A 16249-nucleotide genomic window follows, 5' to 3' on the forward strand; every position below is an offset into this window, starting at 1 on the left:
AATCGAAAATCGGATTTTGAGAGAAAAAAAATCGAGATTTTATTTTTGGGCAAAATCGAACAGCCCTAGTTCCAATTGCTGATGCTAATTGCTGTGTTGTTGTTGTTTTTTTCCCCAGGTGGTAGAATGCGTTACCATGGCGGCGGCGGCGGCAGCAGCAGCAGCAGCGCCAACAACCCTAACCTAATGTTTCAGGAAGTATGTGATCGGCGTATGCATCCTGGCGGAGGGGGTAACGGCCAAGCATTTGGCCGTGACGGTCGCAACAACCGTGACGGCGATCGATCCATGGGTCGCGATGACAGGAACACCTACAACCTTGCTTCAGACCAGTACCAGAATTACAGCAACAGCGGAAACTACAATTCCCACGGTGGAGGTCAGTGTGGGAGCAGTCAGGATCAGTCCGGCGCACTGCAGGCTCAGTTTGGCCAGGCTCCCCTACCAGGGGGGCTGCAGCCTCTAATGGGGCAGCAGTTTGCTCCATCACAACCCTCACTCATGGGCTTCATGGGGCAAGCACCGTATGCCTATCCTTGTCCTCAAGCTCCAGGAATTCCCAGGAATTAAAGTAATGGTAAATGGTGGATTCACATGGCAATGTTAGGTCCATGAGTTGCGCCCATCTCCATAGACTTTAAATAGGGTGATGTAAGCCTTTGCCAAAATTAATTGTGAATTGCGTGCATTGCTTCCATCAAAAGAGCATTTTCAATTTTACCACGCCAATGCATGCCCCAGCCAATCAAGTTGCAGCGACACTGCTAGAGTCTAGAACAGGGGTCGGCAACCCAAAATGTTGAAAGAGCCATATTGGACCAAAAACACAAAAAACAAATATGTCTGGAGCCGCAAAAAATGAAAAGTCTTGTATAAGCCTTAGAATGAAGGTGAAAGGCGAAATGTCGAGAAAAGTCGAGAAAAAAGTCAAAATGTCGAGAAAAAAGTCGAAATGTCGAGGAAATAGTCAAAATTTTGAGAAAAAAGTCGAAATGGCGAGGAAATAGTCAAAATGTCAAGATTAATGTTGAAGTACAATACAGAGAAAAAAGTCGAAATGTTGAGAAAAAAGTCAAAATGTTGAGATTAAAAAGGAAAGAAAAAAAGAGAAAAAAAGGAAAAAAAGAAAAAAGAAGAAAAAAAGAGAAAAAAAGGAAAAAAGAGGAAAAAAAATAAAAAAGGAAAAAAAGGTCAAACATATTTGAAAAAGCTCCAGGAGCCACTAGGGCGGCGCTAAAGAGCCGCATGTGGCTCTAGAGCCGCGGGTTGCCGACCCCTGGTCTAGCCTATGACCTTCACATGGAGGTCAGCCTACAGTAAAAGCCCATAGTTTTGGACTCACATCAGAAGACAAGGGGAAAACGTATCGCTGTCTTCAACCATGAAATTCACTTCTCTGCCTGCATGTCTGACGAATAGAACGCACCCAAAAACCAGATCGCCTATGGAAAGAATTGATCATCTCAGGCCGTAATGATGCAGCATGGCCCAGAAGATTCAGACAGACTCTCTCACCTGCGTTGCTGCAAAGCTGGCGCATGAATCCAGCATAACTTTGTTTGTTCTTTATGGTCGTGATCTCCAGTGTTTAAAAGGAGGTCAGGGCTTGTGTCTTCTGTTTGACACAAGGCGCTTACATACTGGCGTTCTGTAACATTTCCGTAACAGTGGGCCACCATTGGCCTTCACATACTGGCCCAAGCAAGACGAGTTGACCAGGAAGGTTTGAACAGTGTAGACAGATTCAGCTGCATGTACAGCATCAGTACAGTAAATAAGAATGCTGCATCTCCTCCAGCTGGAGGTGTCCGGGTTTTCCTCACCAGATGCTGTTTCATTTGTGAGCGGGTTTTAACTACGAGAGCTGCTCATCGCTGGAGCGAAGTGCGACTCCTCTGTTCTTACGACAATGGTCGGCACACGTCAAACATGATCAAAATTGAAAGTTTTTAAATTCTCAGTTACGGAAATGGGGGATGGCCCTTACATACACAACCAGTCTCTCCTTTTGGTCTATCTATGGAGGCGGGAAGAAGAAGGGATTTCATTTCATGCCTTTCTGGAAAGTGGCTCCTTCATACCGGTATCGTGACCAGCAAAAGGGGGAAGGGGCTCCCCAAAGAAATGCCAGTATCTAAGCGCCTACACCTCAGATGTTGAATTGTTCTGTCAACACCATCAACCCCTCTCTCATTGTCCTCTGCCATGAACCATGAGGGAGGAACTGGGGTCAATTTCAAGCTGATTTTTACCCCAGTCAAATTATGCAAAATTGCATTCAATGAGTCGAAGTTAGTTGCATCTAGATTTTGTTAGAGGCCTTTGGGGGTCGAGACTTTCACTATAGTTACATTCCAGACTCCTTGAAGCTAAACAAGTTTATTAATTTCCTTTCAAGCTGTTTTGGTACATTTATCCATTTTGTGACTAACTATATTCATAGTTCCTTTTTTTCCCTTTTTTTGTAAGGAGCTATACCAGATTTAGATACTTATTCGTGCATGTTTTGTATACAATCTCCTGTAGTGTTGTAGTCAGTCAAAACTTAAGTACTGTTTCAATAAAAATTGTAGATTACATTTTAGTTTCTCTTGCTCACTGTGGTGTTTTTCTTGAATAAACTTATCAAAACATCATGCAAATTCTTGAGCTTTATAAATTATTTTATTCAGATATATTTGCAGTGTGGTCTTGGTTTGGGGCCAGGAGAATGTATTTTGAGTGCTTTCATTTGTGGTTATGTGTAATGATGTAATGATTTTATTAACAGTAGGGGGTGCAAATAACTTCACCTCCCTAGGAATGAAATGTACAGTAAATTACATATTTATACAATTCTTATTGTAAACATACAACTGTCTCTCGGTGTATTCAAAATCTGGATTTTACTAATTTAATACACTGTAAAATTATACATTTAGGTTCAACAAAAATATAGCGCTATGAATTTTCTGTCAATACTAGTTAATGTGGAACAAAGTCTGGAATCACATTGATATTTAAGACTACTGAAAGCAGATTTGGGTGATTCATCTCAGTTGTGTTTATTCCACTAGTCTCACATTCATCTTTGTGAATCTGAGAGGTGATCATATATCTTTGCTCAAATTAACATCTGTCGATATTGGAATGAGTCGTTGACATGTTATGTTAAAACAGTAATTTGTATACATACGTGTACAAAACAAGAGGGAAGAGGAACAAAATCATCTCAGAACATAAGAGGAAAAAGACATTTTGCCATAAACTCAGGACTTCATTTTGTGGGTTCATCAACAGTCGGAAAAAAAGAGAAGTGATGAAAATTTAATGTAAAATAAAATGCTTTCTTGTGCAAAACAAAAGTGCGATGATGTTTAAAATTGGTAAGCATACAAAAAGTGCAGACGTAAATAACAATTAAATTTTAGGGGATGGGGATTAAGTCCTTTTTGGATGAAAATAAAATTACACAAAACAGGACCTTACAGTTCACAGTCCTGGTATTCAGCATCAGTCACACCTGTGCTTTTCCAGCTATGATGATCCTATCATCTGTCCCACCGTCATTTTCTAAACGCTTGGATCCTATTCAAGGTCACACAAGTCTGCCGGAGCCTGTCCCAGCTGGCAACAGGCAGGAGCCAATGTATGTGCTGCAAAAAACACGTCATCAGAGCTGAGAGATGAGCACACCACCCCACTACAGTTCACGTATATAATACCCCGACAAGACAAAGACAAAAAGTATGTACATGTTCATTGTTTGAATAAACAAAAGATTGAAAGATTTGGTAACAGCATTTTCAATTTAATTCCTAATACTTTAAACTGATTTGGCTCAAAGAGAAAACCTTTGTGCTGGTTTTAAATGTAGAAGGTGAGATATTTTAAATCTGAGGGAAAAACCAAGGATAATTGGTAGAGAAAAAAAAAAAATGCATGAGATTGGACTTGATCAGCAATGTGTAAATTGGATCAATTGGCAACTTTTAAAAGGCTCAATTTAATATCACAGGAGTTGCTGTATTGATCATTTCTGATAACTGGTTTCATATCAATACACTGGAATGATTGCAGGAAGAAAAGAAAAATCAGCAACAGCTCAGCAACATAGACATGTGAGGATAAGAAGGCACAAGGTAAACTGGTTTCCACAACTGCTCTCACGTCTGTACTTCCAAACCAGAGTCTGAAACCACTTGAGTGGAAATCTTGCCTCAGCCGGGGCTGAAGGACAACTTCAGCCTAAATATAAAGAAAGCAGCATATCGGATGACGAGAGACCGGTTCTTCTCACTAAAGGGTCCCCCAAGTGTTTGGAGGAGGGAAGTGGTCGACATCACCGGACTCATCATGAAACGTGTCCTCCAGGTTGAAAGTTAGTTTGTACCGCAAGCGCACTTTTTCCTGAAAAAGACAAATGTCAGTTGGAATCAGTTTATTTCATGTTGCTGTGAACACTTAAAATACTTTAATTATAAGTGTTCTTTAATTTCTACTCTTTCCTCAATTGTTTTTGTACTCTTCTGGTATTCAAGTATATGCAGTGGAAGAATAGTATATATTAATAGTAATAGAAACTAATATATGAAACAAGTCGGAGCATGAAGCATGATCGCAGACTAAAGTACCTTGTGAGGGTTAGCCAAGAGCAGAATCTGTGTGACAGCAGCTGGAGGCAGGAGGGGATTGAAGGCTGGGAGCTCGGTACTGGAGGGAGGCTGCAGCTTTACCTTCATAACCTAGAAAAACACAAACCGTTTCAGAGCAAGCAACAGACTGGTTGCAATTTCTGATTTTTATGTGTGAAAAAGACTAGACTATAGAGTGACAGTTTTCTTGCTTCACCAAAACAATTCATAGTAGTGCACTAAAAGTGGAGTGGTTGAGAAAATATTTTTCCATGCGTTTAAGCTTATGGAAAAAGCAGCATTATAGCAAAACTGGTGTCTTGGAGGATTCAATGGCACTTAACATATTTGGAAGGAAAACCAAAAGATTTGTATTAATTTATTTTAACTTTCCCTAAAGACACCGTCACTACTATATTTAAAAAAGGTACACTACACACCTTGAAACTTCTTTTAGTTCATGTACATAAATGATGCAGTCATTTTGCCATCAAAATTCATTTTAACATAAGCAAGCAGTGTTTAAAAACAAACAGAAAAACAGATGGGAGCAGTTGAAAATACTGTTACAAGGTCTTATATCTTTGGTGCTTTACTGTAACATTTTGCACAACTGTTAGACCCATGTTCAGACCTTGTCAGGCAAGGCAAGGCAAATTTATTTATATAGCACAATTCAACACAAGGTAATTCAAAGTGCTTTACATTGACATTAAAAGCGGCAAGACATAATTAGACAGTAAATAATTCAACATAATTAGACAGTAAATAACAAATATGATTGGATAAGATGATAAGAAAAGAAGTAAAATAATAAAAAGCACAATCTGTTAAAAATAAGGGCAGTAGAATACAGCAGGTAAGTTTAATTTAAGAGTATGCTTGAGTAAACAGTAATGTTTTCAGGCCTGATTTAAACGAGCTGACAGTTGGAGCAGACCTCAGGTCTACAGGAAGTTTGTTCCACCGGTGAGGAGCAGAATTGTAGTGCAAAATGTTTCAAACAATCTCCATACCTTATACCTAAATATCTATATGGCCTGGCATGTAGCCCAGGGCCAGACCTGGAGGTGAAAAAGCTTTAAATTATTTAAAAAAACCAACAACCACAGCACTAACTTTGGGGACAGCTGCCTGGAAACGGATGTTGGTGACAGGAATGGGGGCCGAGGACAGCATGGAGATGATCACCACCAGAACATCAGGTCTTGAAGGAGGACAGTCCCGGGCGAAGGTGAACAACACCCGAAGACTGTGTTTGTCAAATACAGTCACTGGTAACAAACTACCTGAAACACATGAGAACAACAGGATGATGTAAAGAAATGAAAAGATATACCTCTTCTGTTGACCTTTGCAGAGATGAAACAGCACCACTGGGGACAAGATTTTTCCACACATGGTCTCAAAAGTAGAAACTGACAATACCAGAGAGAAAACCTTCTAGTCTACAGCTCCCAACAGTTGTGTTGTGTACGGCACTTTGCTTTGATTAACTGATAAAATTCTTAAAGAAAAGCAAAAATCGAATTTAATGGTTTTAATTGTTTTGTTAAACAGTTTAATGAGGTTGATACCACATTTGGTGAAATGCAAAGTGAACACACCCAGAGGCTCCACATGTCCATGAGTCCAGTCATCTGTTTGAAAATGTCTCTTCTTTTCACTAATTGATAAACTAGTCAAATCAAAACAGACTGACATGTGACATAAGTCACCAGATCATTTGGAGTCACTTTCGCAATTGTTGGCCCAGAGGTTTCTGACACGATGTCAAAATACGTTTTTTTTATATCAAATTACAAAATATGTAAATTTGGAGATAACAGTGAAAGAATGTGTCTTTATTCAATCCATTTCTTAAATAAGGGCCGACTCGACTGTTACAGTGACACCTGAAGGGGAAATCTGAGTGTGGAGGTCGTGTCATTGATTTTCACCTTTTCTTAAGTTGTATAGTACAACTACCTTTGGAAAAGAAAAACTGAATTTAAAGGGGAAAGAAACAACCAAATATGTCAAACTCTTTACATTGAGGAAAAATTAGCCATCCCCCAGCCTTTTCTTGCTTTGATTCTTGTTCTTACTGGGTTTTATCGACTCCAGAGGCACCATAACGTCAGCTAGAGAGATGTTGTCGTAGTGGTCAGCTGCCGACGACAAGCCCTTCTCAGCAAGACTTGGATTGGAGTGGACGGCATCAAGTTGCTCTGAATGAATGAGCGTGTTGGACGTTGCAGCAGGAGCAGAGCACGAGGAGTTGGATGATGAAACAGGCTTACAACCGGACTTGACCTGGAGGTCTCGTAAAGAAACTCGAGACTGAGGCTGGAACTTATCCCTGCATGAAGAAGAACCAAAAAAAAACAAAAAACTGATGTGACATGCTAGCCAACAGATGCAGAATTTCCCCACAGTCGGTTGCTATAAACACAGTCGAGGATAAACGTCACCACACCTCCTCCTGTTATGCAACCTTTAGCCTGTCGAGTTAGTTTCACTTACCATTTAACTTGCTGGCTCTCTGGAGGTAGAGATTGCTGTAACAGTGTTTTCCCCAACAGTTCTAGCTCCTCCATGGCTTTAGGAGGGGCGGCGGGACCCGCCCCTGGGGGGACCTGTGGGGTTTGGACCACAGCTGGGAGCAACACTGCAGCCGGCACACATGACGCAGATGCTTCTGTGATATCCAAAGACTAAAAACAAAACAGGGAGTCTGTTTCTGTATGTCAAGTGTACAGGATACAATACATTTTAAATGACAGTTTCAGTGCCAAATCTATCTGGATGATTTCAAACAATTAAGCAGATTTTACCCAGTCTTTTCTTTTTTTTTTTTTTACCAACGTCCCACTGCATTATGGCAAATTCTACAAACAGTGGCTTCAACACAAACATGCATGATATTATCTTATTTCACACCTGAGACGGTTTGTCAGAGTCACAGTTGTCCGTTACATTCAATCCTGAGATCAGAAAAAAAAAACAAGATTTACATTAAATTCTAGTTTTTATTGGTCATGAAACAAACACTTTCAAATATAAAAAAGGTATGAAATCTCTGATAATCACTTGCCCAGAGACATGAGTTCGTCATCCAAGAGGCTAAAGCCAACGTTCTGAGACAACATCTGTAGATCAAATGACTCTGGTTTGGAGTTTTGTGTCTTAATAGAAATGTTGAGTCCTGCCAGGTCTACAAGTGCTGAACTACTGCTGTCTGACTTCAAGTCTGCAGGAACGGTGAGAGGAGAAGAGTAAATGCTGATGGCTACAAATTAAAATTCATTCTTTTGGAATCACTAAAAAACAGACATAAGCGTCTTACCTGGCTGTGAGGACACCGATATGCCATCCTTGGTAACGTCCTCACCCTTTACCAGCTGTCTGTACAGATTTATGACCTGGGTCAAACTGTCGTTGGCCTGCAGGATATCCGCTGGAGGGAGAAAACTCATAAGCAACAGCACAGCGGCTTTCAAATCTTATGTTATCAAATCCGTGTACGTTTACCTAATGCTTCATCACTGTCCTCTGTATCACTGGCTAATCTGAAAAGTGTAGGCCTCATTTTCTCACAGCGCTGGTAAAGGTCCTGCAATCAGAAACACGTTACAACATTAAAACCACACTATTAGCAGGACAAGGAATCTTGTCTTAAACTCCTAAAACATGCAATATTTGGCTTTTCCTCAAGCTTTACAGTGTTGTACAGCTGTTGGTGTGTGTGAAGTTTCTCTTAGAAAAATATTTTGAAAGGAAATCTCAGTTTTTAACCAGGAATTACTTCTAGAGAAGTCATAAGGAAAGATGAGACTGTGTTCTTTACTGAAGTCATGTAGATACATGGAAATAAATGAAAATTGTTGTCACAAACACCTTTTAGACTCATTTGACAGAAATGATGAAATACAGAGTCAAGGAGAGCAATTTCTGTGGAAAAATGAATGACTGGCTACTGTGTACTGGCAGCATAAATGAAAACTGAAGAACATTTCATATTTAACTTTACACTGATAAAATACAAAAGATAAGACAAAGGCGAGGGCAGACTGGGGTTGTGTGTGTGTGGTGATTCAGAGATCTCTTTAAATTAATTGCCTTAAATTCAGAAAAGAATTTGACCCGTTTCCTGTGTTTTCCTGTACCAACCTTAATAAGCTCCTGGTTGTTCTGGGAACAGCTCTCCTTGTCGTACGCCTCCAGCAGCTGATTCAGCAGGCTGACGCTCTCCTTCACCTCCTGGATGGCATTCACTCGTTTGGATACCTTCTCCACTCGCTTCTGATCCTGGGAAAAGCAGTACGAATGATCTCAGCACTGACAAAATAATGACAATCAGGGCAATTTACAACTTTAGACTATTTCTCTTAACATTAAATGACAAACTTCCAGTAAAATATTTCTATATCTCAAAATTACTTCAGCAAAATGTGTACTTTAACTTTTTATGCAAAAAGTAAACTTGTACTTTGGAAGATATGAGCATGATTTCAAATTATAATGAGAGCTGAAATAATCTGTACTCATTTTTAGTTGATATATAATTATTAGTTTGATGATATCAATCAAAAAAGCAACAAATTTCCAAACTGAAGGCCAGTGAGCAAAATCATGACTATATGATTATAGCTTAGGATATCCAGTTTTCTGCACCAGTGAATGATGAGACTGAAGTTTTAAATACAGGTTCACATGAATGCACACCGCTCTGGGAAAACAACAGCACTGGCTCACCTCTTGAACCATATCCTTAATGAGTTTGTTTGCTGCTCTTAAATCATCTGGGTGACTGCTGTTCAGTAAGCGAGACAGCGTCTACAAAAACAGGATGAGACAGAAGTGGCTAGGAATGGAAAGAGGAAGAGAATTTTGTAAGCTGTTGAGCCCTTCATACTTTTCCCAAGAGTTTAACTTTACGTAAACTAAAGGAAATCTTCCAGAGACATAAACATGTCCAGACCATAAATACACTCTCCCACCAAAAGGACAATAAAGACTATACACTTTTAGAAAATTAATGCCATTATGCTGCTACACCGTTTAAATAAATCCTCCTTTTCTCATGTGGTTTGTGCATCTTGACCACTTGTTCTACGAACCTTGGATCTCTCCTCGTCCTCAAAGATGTCATTCTTGGCTCGGGCTGGGGGGGGTTGGAGGGGCTCTCCATCAGTAAGCACAGGATCTTGCTTGACAATGCCTGGAAACAACAACACCCGTTAATGTTACATAAAAAAGGTTTAGGAGCAGCACACTTTGCTTTGTATATTTACAATGTTGGTAGCTCTGTTATAGTATTGTGGCCAACTCTGACTCGGTGCCGTCCGCAGACTGTATACGACCGTCCATGATGGCAGACATGACTTCACTGCTTTAAAACGCTACTCTCTAAACTGAGTTTAACATGATAAAGAAAAAAACAAACAAACATACATTTATTTGTATTCTATCAACACACATGAAGACAGTTTAGCACAAGCATGGAGGTGTACAACTCTGCATTAAAAGGGCAACTTATTACAACTGCTGTAATTTTGTGGAAGTTCCAAAGTTGAGATTACATTCGGCTCAACTACACCGCTCAGGGAACACTTAAACACAATGATTTCACAGAAGTGTGATTGACTGAGTTCCAAACTGTCAATCAATAGCCCCTTTCACACAGCCAGTTCGAGGCGGGAACGTTGCGCCTTTAAGCCGCCTCACTGTTCTGTGTGAAAGTCACGGAGGCGGAATGGGGGGGCCAAGTGGCCCCACCAATAAGCCGGCAGCGGAGGTAGTCACAGAGACGAAACGGGGTCTGTGTGAATGACACAGCCGGCATGCCGGCATGCCACTAGACGCTGACGCTGTCGTCACGCCTCTGGTTGCGGAACGCCGGCATGCTGTGTGAATTTACAGACGGGAGCGGCGTTATGCCGGCGTTGTATGGTTCTGTGTGAACCAACAAAGGCGGCGTATTGGCAGGACTTCTTTACACCAATATTGAGGAATCTCTGTGTGAAAGGGGCTACAGTTGCTTCCTAAGTGGACAATCAATTTCACTTGCTGTTGGGCAAATGGAATAGACAGCAGGTAGAAATTACAGGCAATTAAGTATTGACATCCCCAATAAAGGAGGGGTTCTGCAGGTGGTGACCACTAGGGGTGGGCAAAAATATTGATACGGCAATATATGGCAATACGTAGTTTCCCGATACGATATCGATATTCAATGTATGTATCGCGATATATTGCCGTATCAATATTTTTGCCCAACCCTAGCTGCACTTTATTTTGTGATTTCAGTGTGGGTGAGACACTGCATTTTATTTTTGTCATTTTAAGTCAGGGGCAAGTAGCTGTACTGTATTTTTGTGATTTCAATTTCAGTGTGGGTGAGACACTGCATTTTATTTTGAGTATTTTGAGCATTATTGTATGTAAGAATAATGCACACACTGCACTTTTCATTGTGTTTCAGTGTGTTTTTTCATGCAAATATGTTGCATAATTAAAATGGAAAGTTTGAATTACATTGTTTTGACTCAGTCTGTCCAATGCATTATCACTATCATCTGATGTACATATATACAACTTGAATTTTAAGATGTGTAATGCATTTTTAAATTTTTCGGTGAACTATGTAGAATATCGCGATATATCGCATAATCGGGATATCGCAATTTGTATCTTATCGTGGCTCAAGTATCGTGATGTCCTTCCCAATACCCACCCCTAGTGACCACAGACCACTTCTCAGTACCTGAGAAGGTACACGCTTTCTGGCTGATGTTGTGGTCACTTTTGAATGCTGGCGGTGATTTTACTCTAGTGTTAGCATGAGAGGAGTCTACAACCCACACACGTGGCTCAGGTAGTGCAGCTAATTTAGGACGGAACATCAATGCGAGCTGTGGCAAGAAGGTTGGCTGTGTCTGTCAGCGTAGAGTCCAGAGCATGGAGGCGCTACCAGGAGACAGGCCAGTGTATCAGGAGATGCAGGGGAGGGTGTGGGAGGGCAACAACCCAGCAGCAGGACCGCTACCTCCACCTTTGTTCAGGGAGGAGCACTGCACCAAGAGGAGATCATCAGACCCCTCGTGAGACCATATGCTGGTGCGGTTGGCTCTGGGTTCCTCTAATGCAGGACAATGCTAGACCTCATGTAGCTGGAGTGTGTCAGCAGTTCCTGCAAGACGAAGGCGTTGATGCTATGGACTGGCCCCAAGACTTGAATCCAATTGAGCACATCATGTCTTGCTCCATCCACCAACCGTTGGTGGATTGCACCACAGACTTTATGTCCAGGTCTGGGAGGAGATCCCTCAGCAGACCATCTGCCACCTCAACAGGAGCATGGCCCGGCGTTGGAGGGAGGTCAAACAGGCACGTGGAGACCACACACACTACTGAGCCTCATTTGGACGTGTTTTAAGGATATGACTTCAAAGTTGGATCAGCCTGTAGTGTTTTTTTCTACTTTAATTTCAAGTAAGACTCCAGATCCAGACCTCCATGGGTTGCTAAATTTGATTTCCATTGATACATTTTTCTGAGTGTGTGAGAGAAGGAAAAAAAGTGTACATGTGACTAAAGTAATCAATGTCCTGCTTGTGCTAAAAGGAGAACTGATACCACCTATCAAGGTAAATAACAAAATTTGGAGAATATGGTGGGAAAAAATAAAACATCTGAGAAATGAGGGGACCAAAAATAGTTGCATGCTTCTAGCTTGCAAATATATGAAATCAAACACACATGGATCTGTAACGTACTCAGGTTAGAGGATCTCTTAACGTCAGTCATCTTGATTGTAAATCATTAATCTCATGACACGTTTGAGTGCTCACCCTGTTTTTTCAGCATGTGATAAGCTTCTGCGACCTTGGCTTCATCTGGAAACCTCACAGTCCAGCGGTACATCATTTCCAAGACTTTCGTCTTCACTGCCTCTGGAGCGCGGCCTCCTAAATACTGCAGAGACGAGAGAACATTGCTCAACTCTTTCCAGTGGAGAAGATTACAAAAACCTTTTGCAACATTTGATTTTTTTCCCTGTATGCATGTTTATTTCAGTAGACACACATACGATGAATGACTGTATACATGTAAGAAAGATGTACTATTTTGTCAAATGCGATCATTAATGCTGAAAGGGAGTATATCTTTTTTTGACAGAAGGTGTGATCTACCTGCTTTGTGGTTAATGAAACCTATATTAAAACTTAGAGCAGGGGTTGGGAATGTCACAATCATCATGCTTGCCTCATCAAACTGCCATTTTAAACACACTTATTTTGTAGTGCTTCTTAAGACATTGTTTATACGTACTAGACTATCATTGCAACAAAGAATGTCCACCATCATTACCTTAGGGGAGACCACCTTGATAAGCTCATTTAGAAAGCGAAACTTTCCCACTTCACCATGAAATTTCTTCCCACCGTTCTTCATGCATGTCTCAAGGACCTGGGAAATGTTCAAAGTTTGTTACTTTTATAGATACACATTTTCTGAAAAATTACAGGTGACCTTTAAATGTGGCACCCAGCAGACATTTACACTTGTTCAGCACATAACACGCAACTGTCTGAGTTTCATAAGTGATGCATGCAACTCATACCATCAGCGCTTGCATCGCCTCCCACTCCTGGGGAGACTGGATCTTGTGGGCCAGAAGTCTGGTTCCAAGCTGAGGCCTAATTTGAACAAACACATACATTAACTAACATCCTTCGCTTGACTCATTGCTTAAAATGTGTTGCAACATTGCAGTATTGATAATCTGATCGAAACAAACAAGAAAATCTTAAAGGGGACCTATTAAGGCATCTAACAGCTATTTTAAAAACAGGCCTTGAATGTCTTAAAAACAAGCTTTTGATTGTTTTTGCTAAATAAATGAGAAATTCAGCCTCTGAGCCATGTCTTTACCTTCCCATTCTCTAACCTCCTTTTCTATGTGGGATTCTGAGTGGGCGGGGCTATGATAATGAGGCACTGTGGTGATTGGCTGCATGAATGACGTGATACACCGCTACGAAAAAATGGCGGAGGCTCCGGCCGGCAGAGTTAGTTGTGGTCGTGGTTTCACGCATCGGAGGCCAACCTATGTAAATCGCTCCTGTCATTACGTAACGACGGGAGCAGAATCTGAACGGCTCGTAGATCCACATCACACTGGATGGCTCATCCGGGCGGCTGTACAGACACTGCAGAATTTGGTTGCTTTCCTCCTTCTCTGAGTTGGCAGGCTGAGGGGAGACCAATTTATATATGTTAAAGCAAGAGAAAACCTGTTTTTCATAATAGGTCCCCTTTAAATATATTAACACATTCCTTGAAATACCCAAATTAAAATACAAAAACAGCTTTAAAAAAAACAAACAAACTTGCGGAGTTACGGAGAAGCAAGTTGCGTGTATTCAAAACAAGAGCCGGTATGACATCAGTTTCTTGATTTGACTTTGAAATGTTGTTAAAGGTGCATCATGTTTACTTCTTACCCATCTGGCTCATTGCTCATATGATCACAAAATCCATTGATGCTGTCCCAGTCTGTCTCTTTATTCAGAGGACTGGTGGCTTTGTCTGTGTAGAGAAAAAGGTGTTGGGTTTACTGGATGAAGCAGGTGTTGGGACTGGTATTGACAGACTAGAGCAGTGGTTCTCAAATGGGGGTACGTGAAGGCACTCCAGGGGGGACGTGAGATTTTAAAATATACATTAAAAAGTAGCATCCATGCAAAAATCCTTTAAAAATAATCATTTCATAAATAATTGAGGAAAATATAAGTCTAAATTCATAAAATGAATTTTATCTTCAGGAGTAGGCTATTCAACTTATTATCCTAAAACCGCAGAGTATCCCCCACACCAGGATGGTTCCACCTAACCTGTCAATCACCTGGCTTCACCTGTCAATCACTTGGACCAACGATGGAGTCGCGGTTGAAGTGGTTTGATATTGGATATTATGAATTAAACACCCATAAAACTTGTGATACATACCACTGATTTTGGTCATATTGCTTGTGATGCGTTCCTTGTCATCTAGACTATATCACAAGAGAGTAATTATTATAAAATCATATTATGGGCTGATTTAATGAGGTTTAATGAATTCAACACCCATAAAACTTTTGATACATAACACCGATTGTTTTCATTAAACCTCATTAAATCAGCCCATAATATGATGTTTTTAATAATTACTGTTTTGTGATATATAGTCTAGATGACCATGAACACATCACAAGTGGTTTGACCAAAATCAGTGGTATGTATCACAAGTTTTATGGGTGTTGAATTCATAATATCCAATATCAAACCAATTCAACCGCGGTCGATGCAGTCTGGTTGAAGCATAGCAGCAATATTTTTATGTTTAATAAATCAGTTACTGATGGCACAGTGCTCTGTTTTTTTGTTTTTTTTTTACAACCAAAAGTGCTTTGCTCTGGTTAGGGGGTACTTGGCTGAAAAAACATTTCACAGGGGGAACATCACTGAAAAAAGGCTGAGGACCACTGGACTAGAGGACTCAATAATAATAATAATAATAATAATAATAATAATAATAATAATAATAAAGGACTCAATAACCACTGGAGCAAAGGGCTGGTTGTAAACAGCTCTCTGCTCGGCTGCAAATGAAAACGTTAGTAAATGTGAAGGTTTACTGCATCAGTGCTGCAGTAGTTGGTTTGTTTTCACCAGTTGGCTTGACATCGTCCTCCAGGTAGCTCTGCATTCTGTTAGCATTCTTCAATTAGCCCGTTCGGGGACAATTAAAAGTATAAACCATGTTTTAGTAGGGATTTTCACAACTGTCAAAGAGTCAACAATTAACAACGAACTCAAAATTGAAGCGCCATACACGAAGATTGTATATGTTTGGTAATCAGTTTGTTCCTTATCCACAACTGCACTTTTTGATTAGATGACATTTCTGACTCTTCCAAACCTGTGCCGTGGAGAAAAACAATGTCAATGACCGCGGAAAAAGCCAGCATAAAGTAATGACTCAGTATTTGGCTGCAGTCTTTCGGTTGTCACTTCAGTCTGGACTAAATGTGACATTGCAGCGTGTGAGGACTTACTGATGCGAGACTGCAGGCTCGCCTCGTCTGCAGGCGTCGCCGCCATCGCTCTGGGATTCTTAACGAGCCCGGAGTCTCGCGTGACTTTTGTAGCGCGTCACGTGACCGGTGTTCGGGGCTATGGCAAGCCATAAGGGCCATAATGATAGCTTGTTTTAGCCCGTTACCGAATAAATACGGGGCGGCTGCAGCATAGACATGTATATATACAGAGACGCGTCATCGACCGCTGCTGCCGACTGACGCCGACTGGCGCTGGCGAGCCGTTGGGCCGCCATCTTGGAGCGGGCACCCGCTCCACTCAGCGTCATCTGTCTGGCTGGCGCAGTTCAGTGTCAGCGCATTTAATCAGTCTGCAAACGTCATAGATTTAGGCATGTCACCGGACACCTGATTCGGCATATTTTAATATTCATATTTTAATATTCATAGTAGTAACAGTAACAGCTTCGCATACCAAGCTGTCAGGATGCTAAGGACGTTTCCCACTTCCCTCGGTGAAACATATAAAGTGCGCAGGCACAGGCACAACAGACACAAATTTAAAAA

At 40.9% G+C, this 16249-nt stretch overlaps 2 protein-coding genes across 4 annotated transcripts in view; one reads left to right on the top strand and one right to left on the bottom strand.

Moving 5' to 3' along the window:
• LOC133445592 (probable ATP-dependent RNA helicase DDX17) overlaps positions 1-3240 on the top strand; it is a 20956-nt gene extending 17716 nt beyond the window's left edge. For both annotated transcript variants that reach the window (XM_061722919.1, XM_061722924.1), the window contains exon 13: positions 119-3240. In XM_061722919.1, the coding sequence (XP_061578903.1) occupies positions 119-570 (452 nt within the window). In that variant the 3' untranslated portion in view covers positions 571-3240. The remainder of the gene's footprint in view (positions 1-118) is intronic.
• Positions 2650-15808, bottom strand: LOC133445577 (ADP-ribosylation factor-binding protein GGA1-like). Of its 2 annotated transcripts, XM_061722904.1 has the most exons (17): positions 15701-15808; positions 14105-14189; positions 13222-13297; positions 12969-13067; positions 12449-12572; positions 9716-9816; positions 9351-9431; positions 8766-8903; positions 8127-8208; positions 7942-8052; positions 7690-7845; positions 7536-7579; positions 7119-7309; positions 6701-6954; positions 5733-5902; positions 4614-4724; positions 2650-4389 (listed from the first exon to the last, which is right to left on the bottom strand). In XM_061722904.1, exons 1-17 carry the CDS (start codon positions 15744-15746, stop codon positions 4279-4281), a joined length of 1980 nt encoding a protein of 659 aa, XP_061578888.1. In that variant the 5' UTR covers positions 15747-15808; the 3' UTR covers positions 2650-4278. The 2 variants fall into 2 exon arrangements, with proteins under 2 accessions (XP_061578888.1, XP_061578894.1); XM_061722910.1 differs by lacking the exon at positions 9351-9431.
• Between the last annotated feature and the right edge of the window lie 441 nt (positions 15809-16249).

Source organism: Cololabis saira, chromosome 1, assembly GCF_033807715.1.
Source record: "Cololabis saira isolate AMF1-May2022 chromosome 1, fColSai1.1, whole genome shotgun sequence".
Classification (NCBI taxonomy): Eukaryota; Metazoa; Chordata; class Actinopteri; order Beloniformes; family Belonidae; genus Cololabis; species Cololabis saira.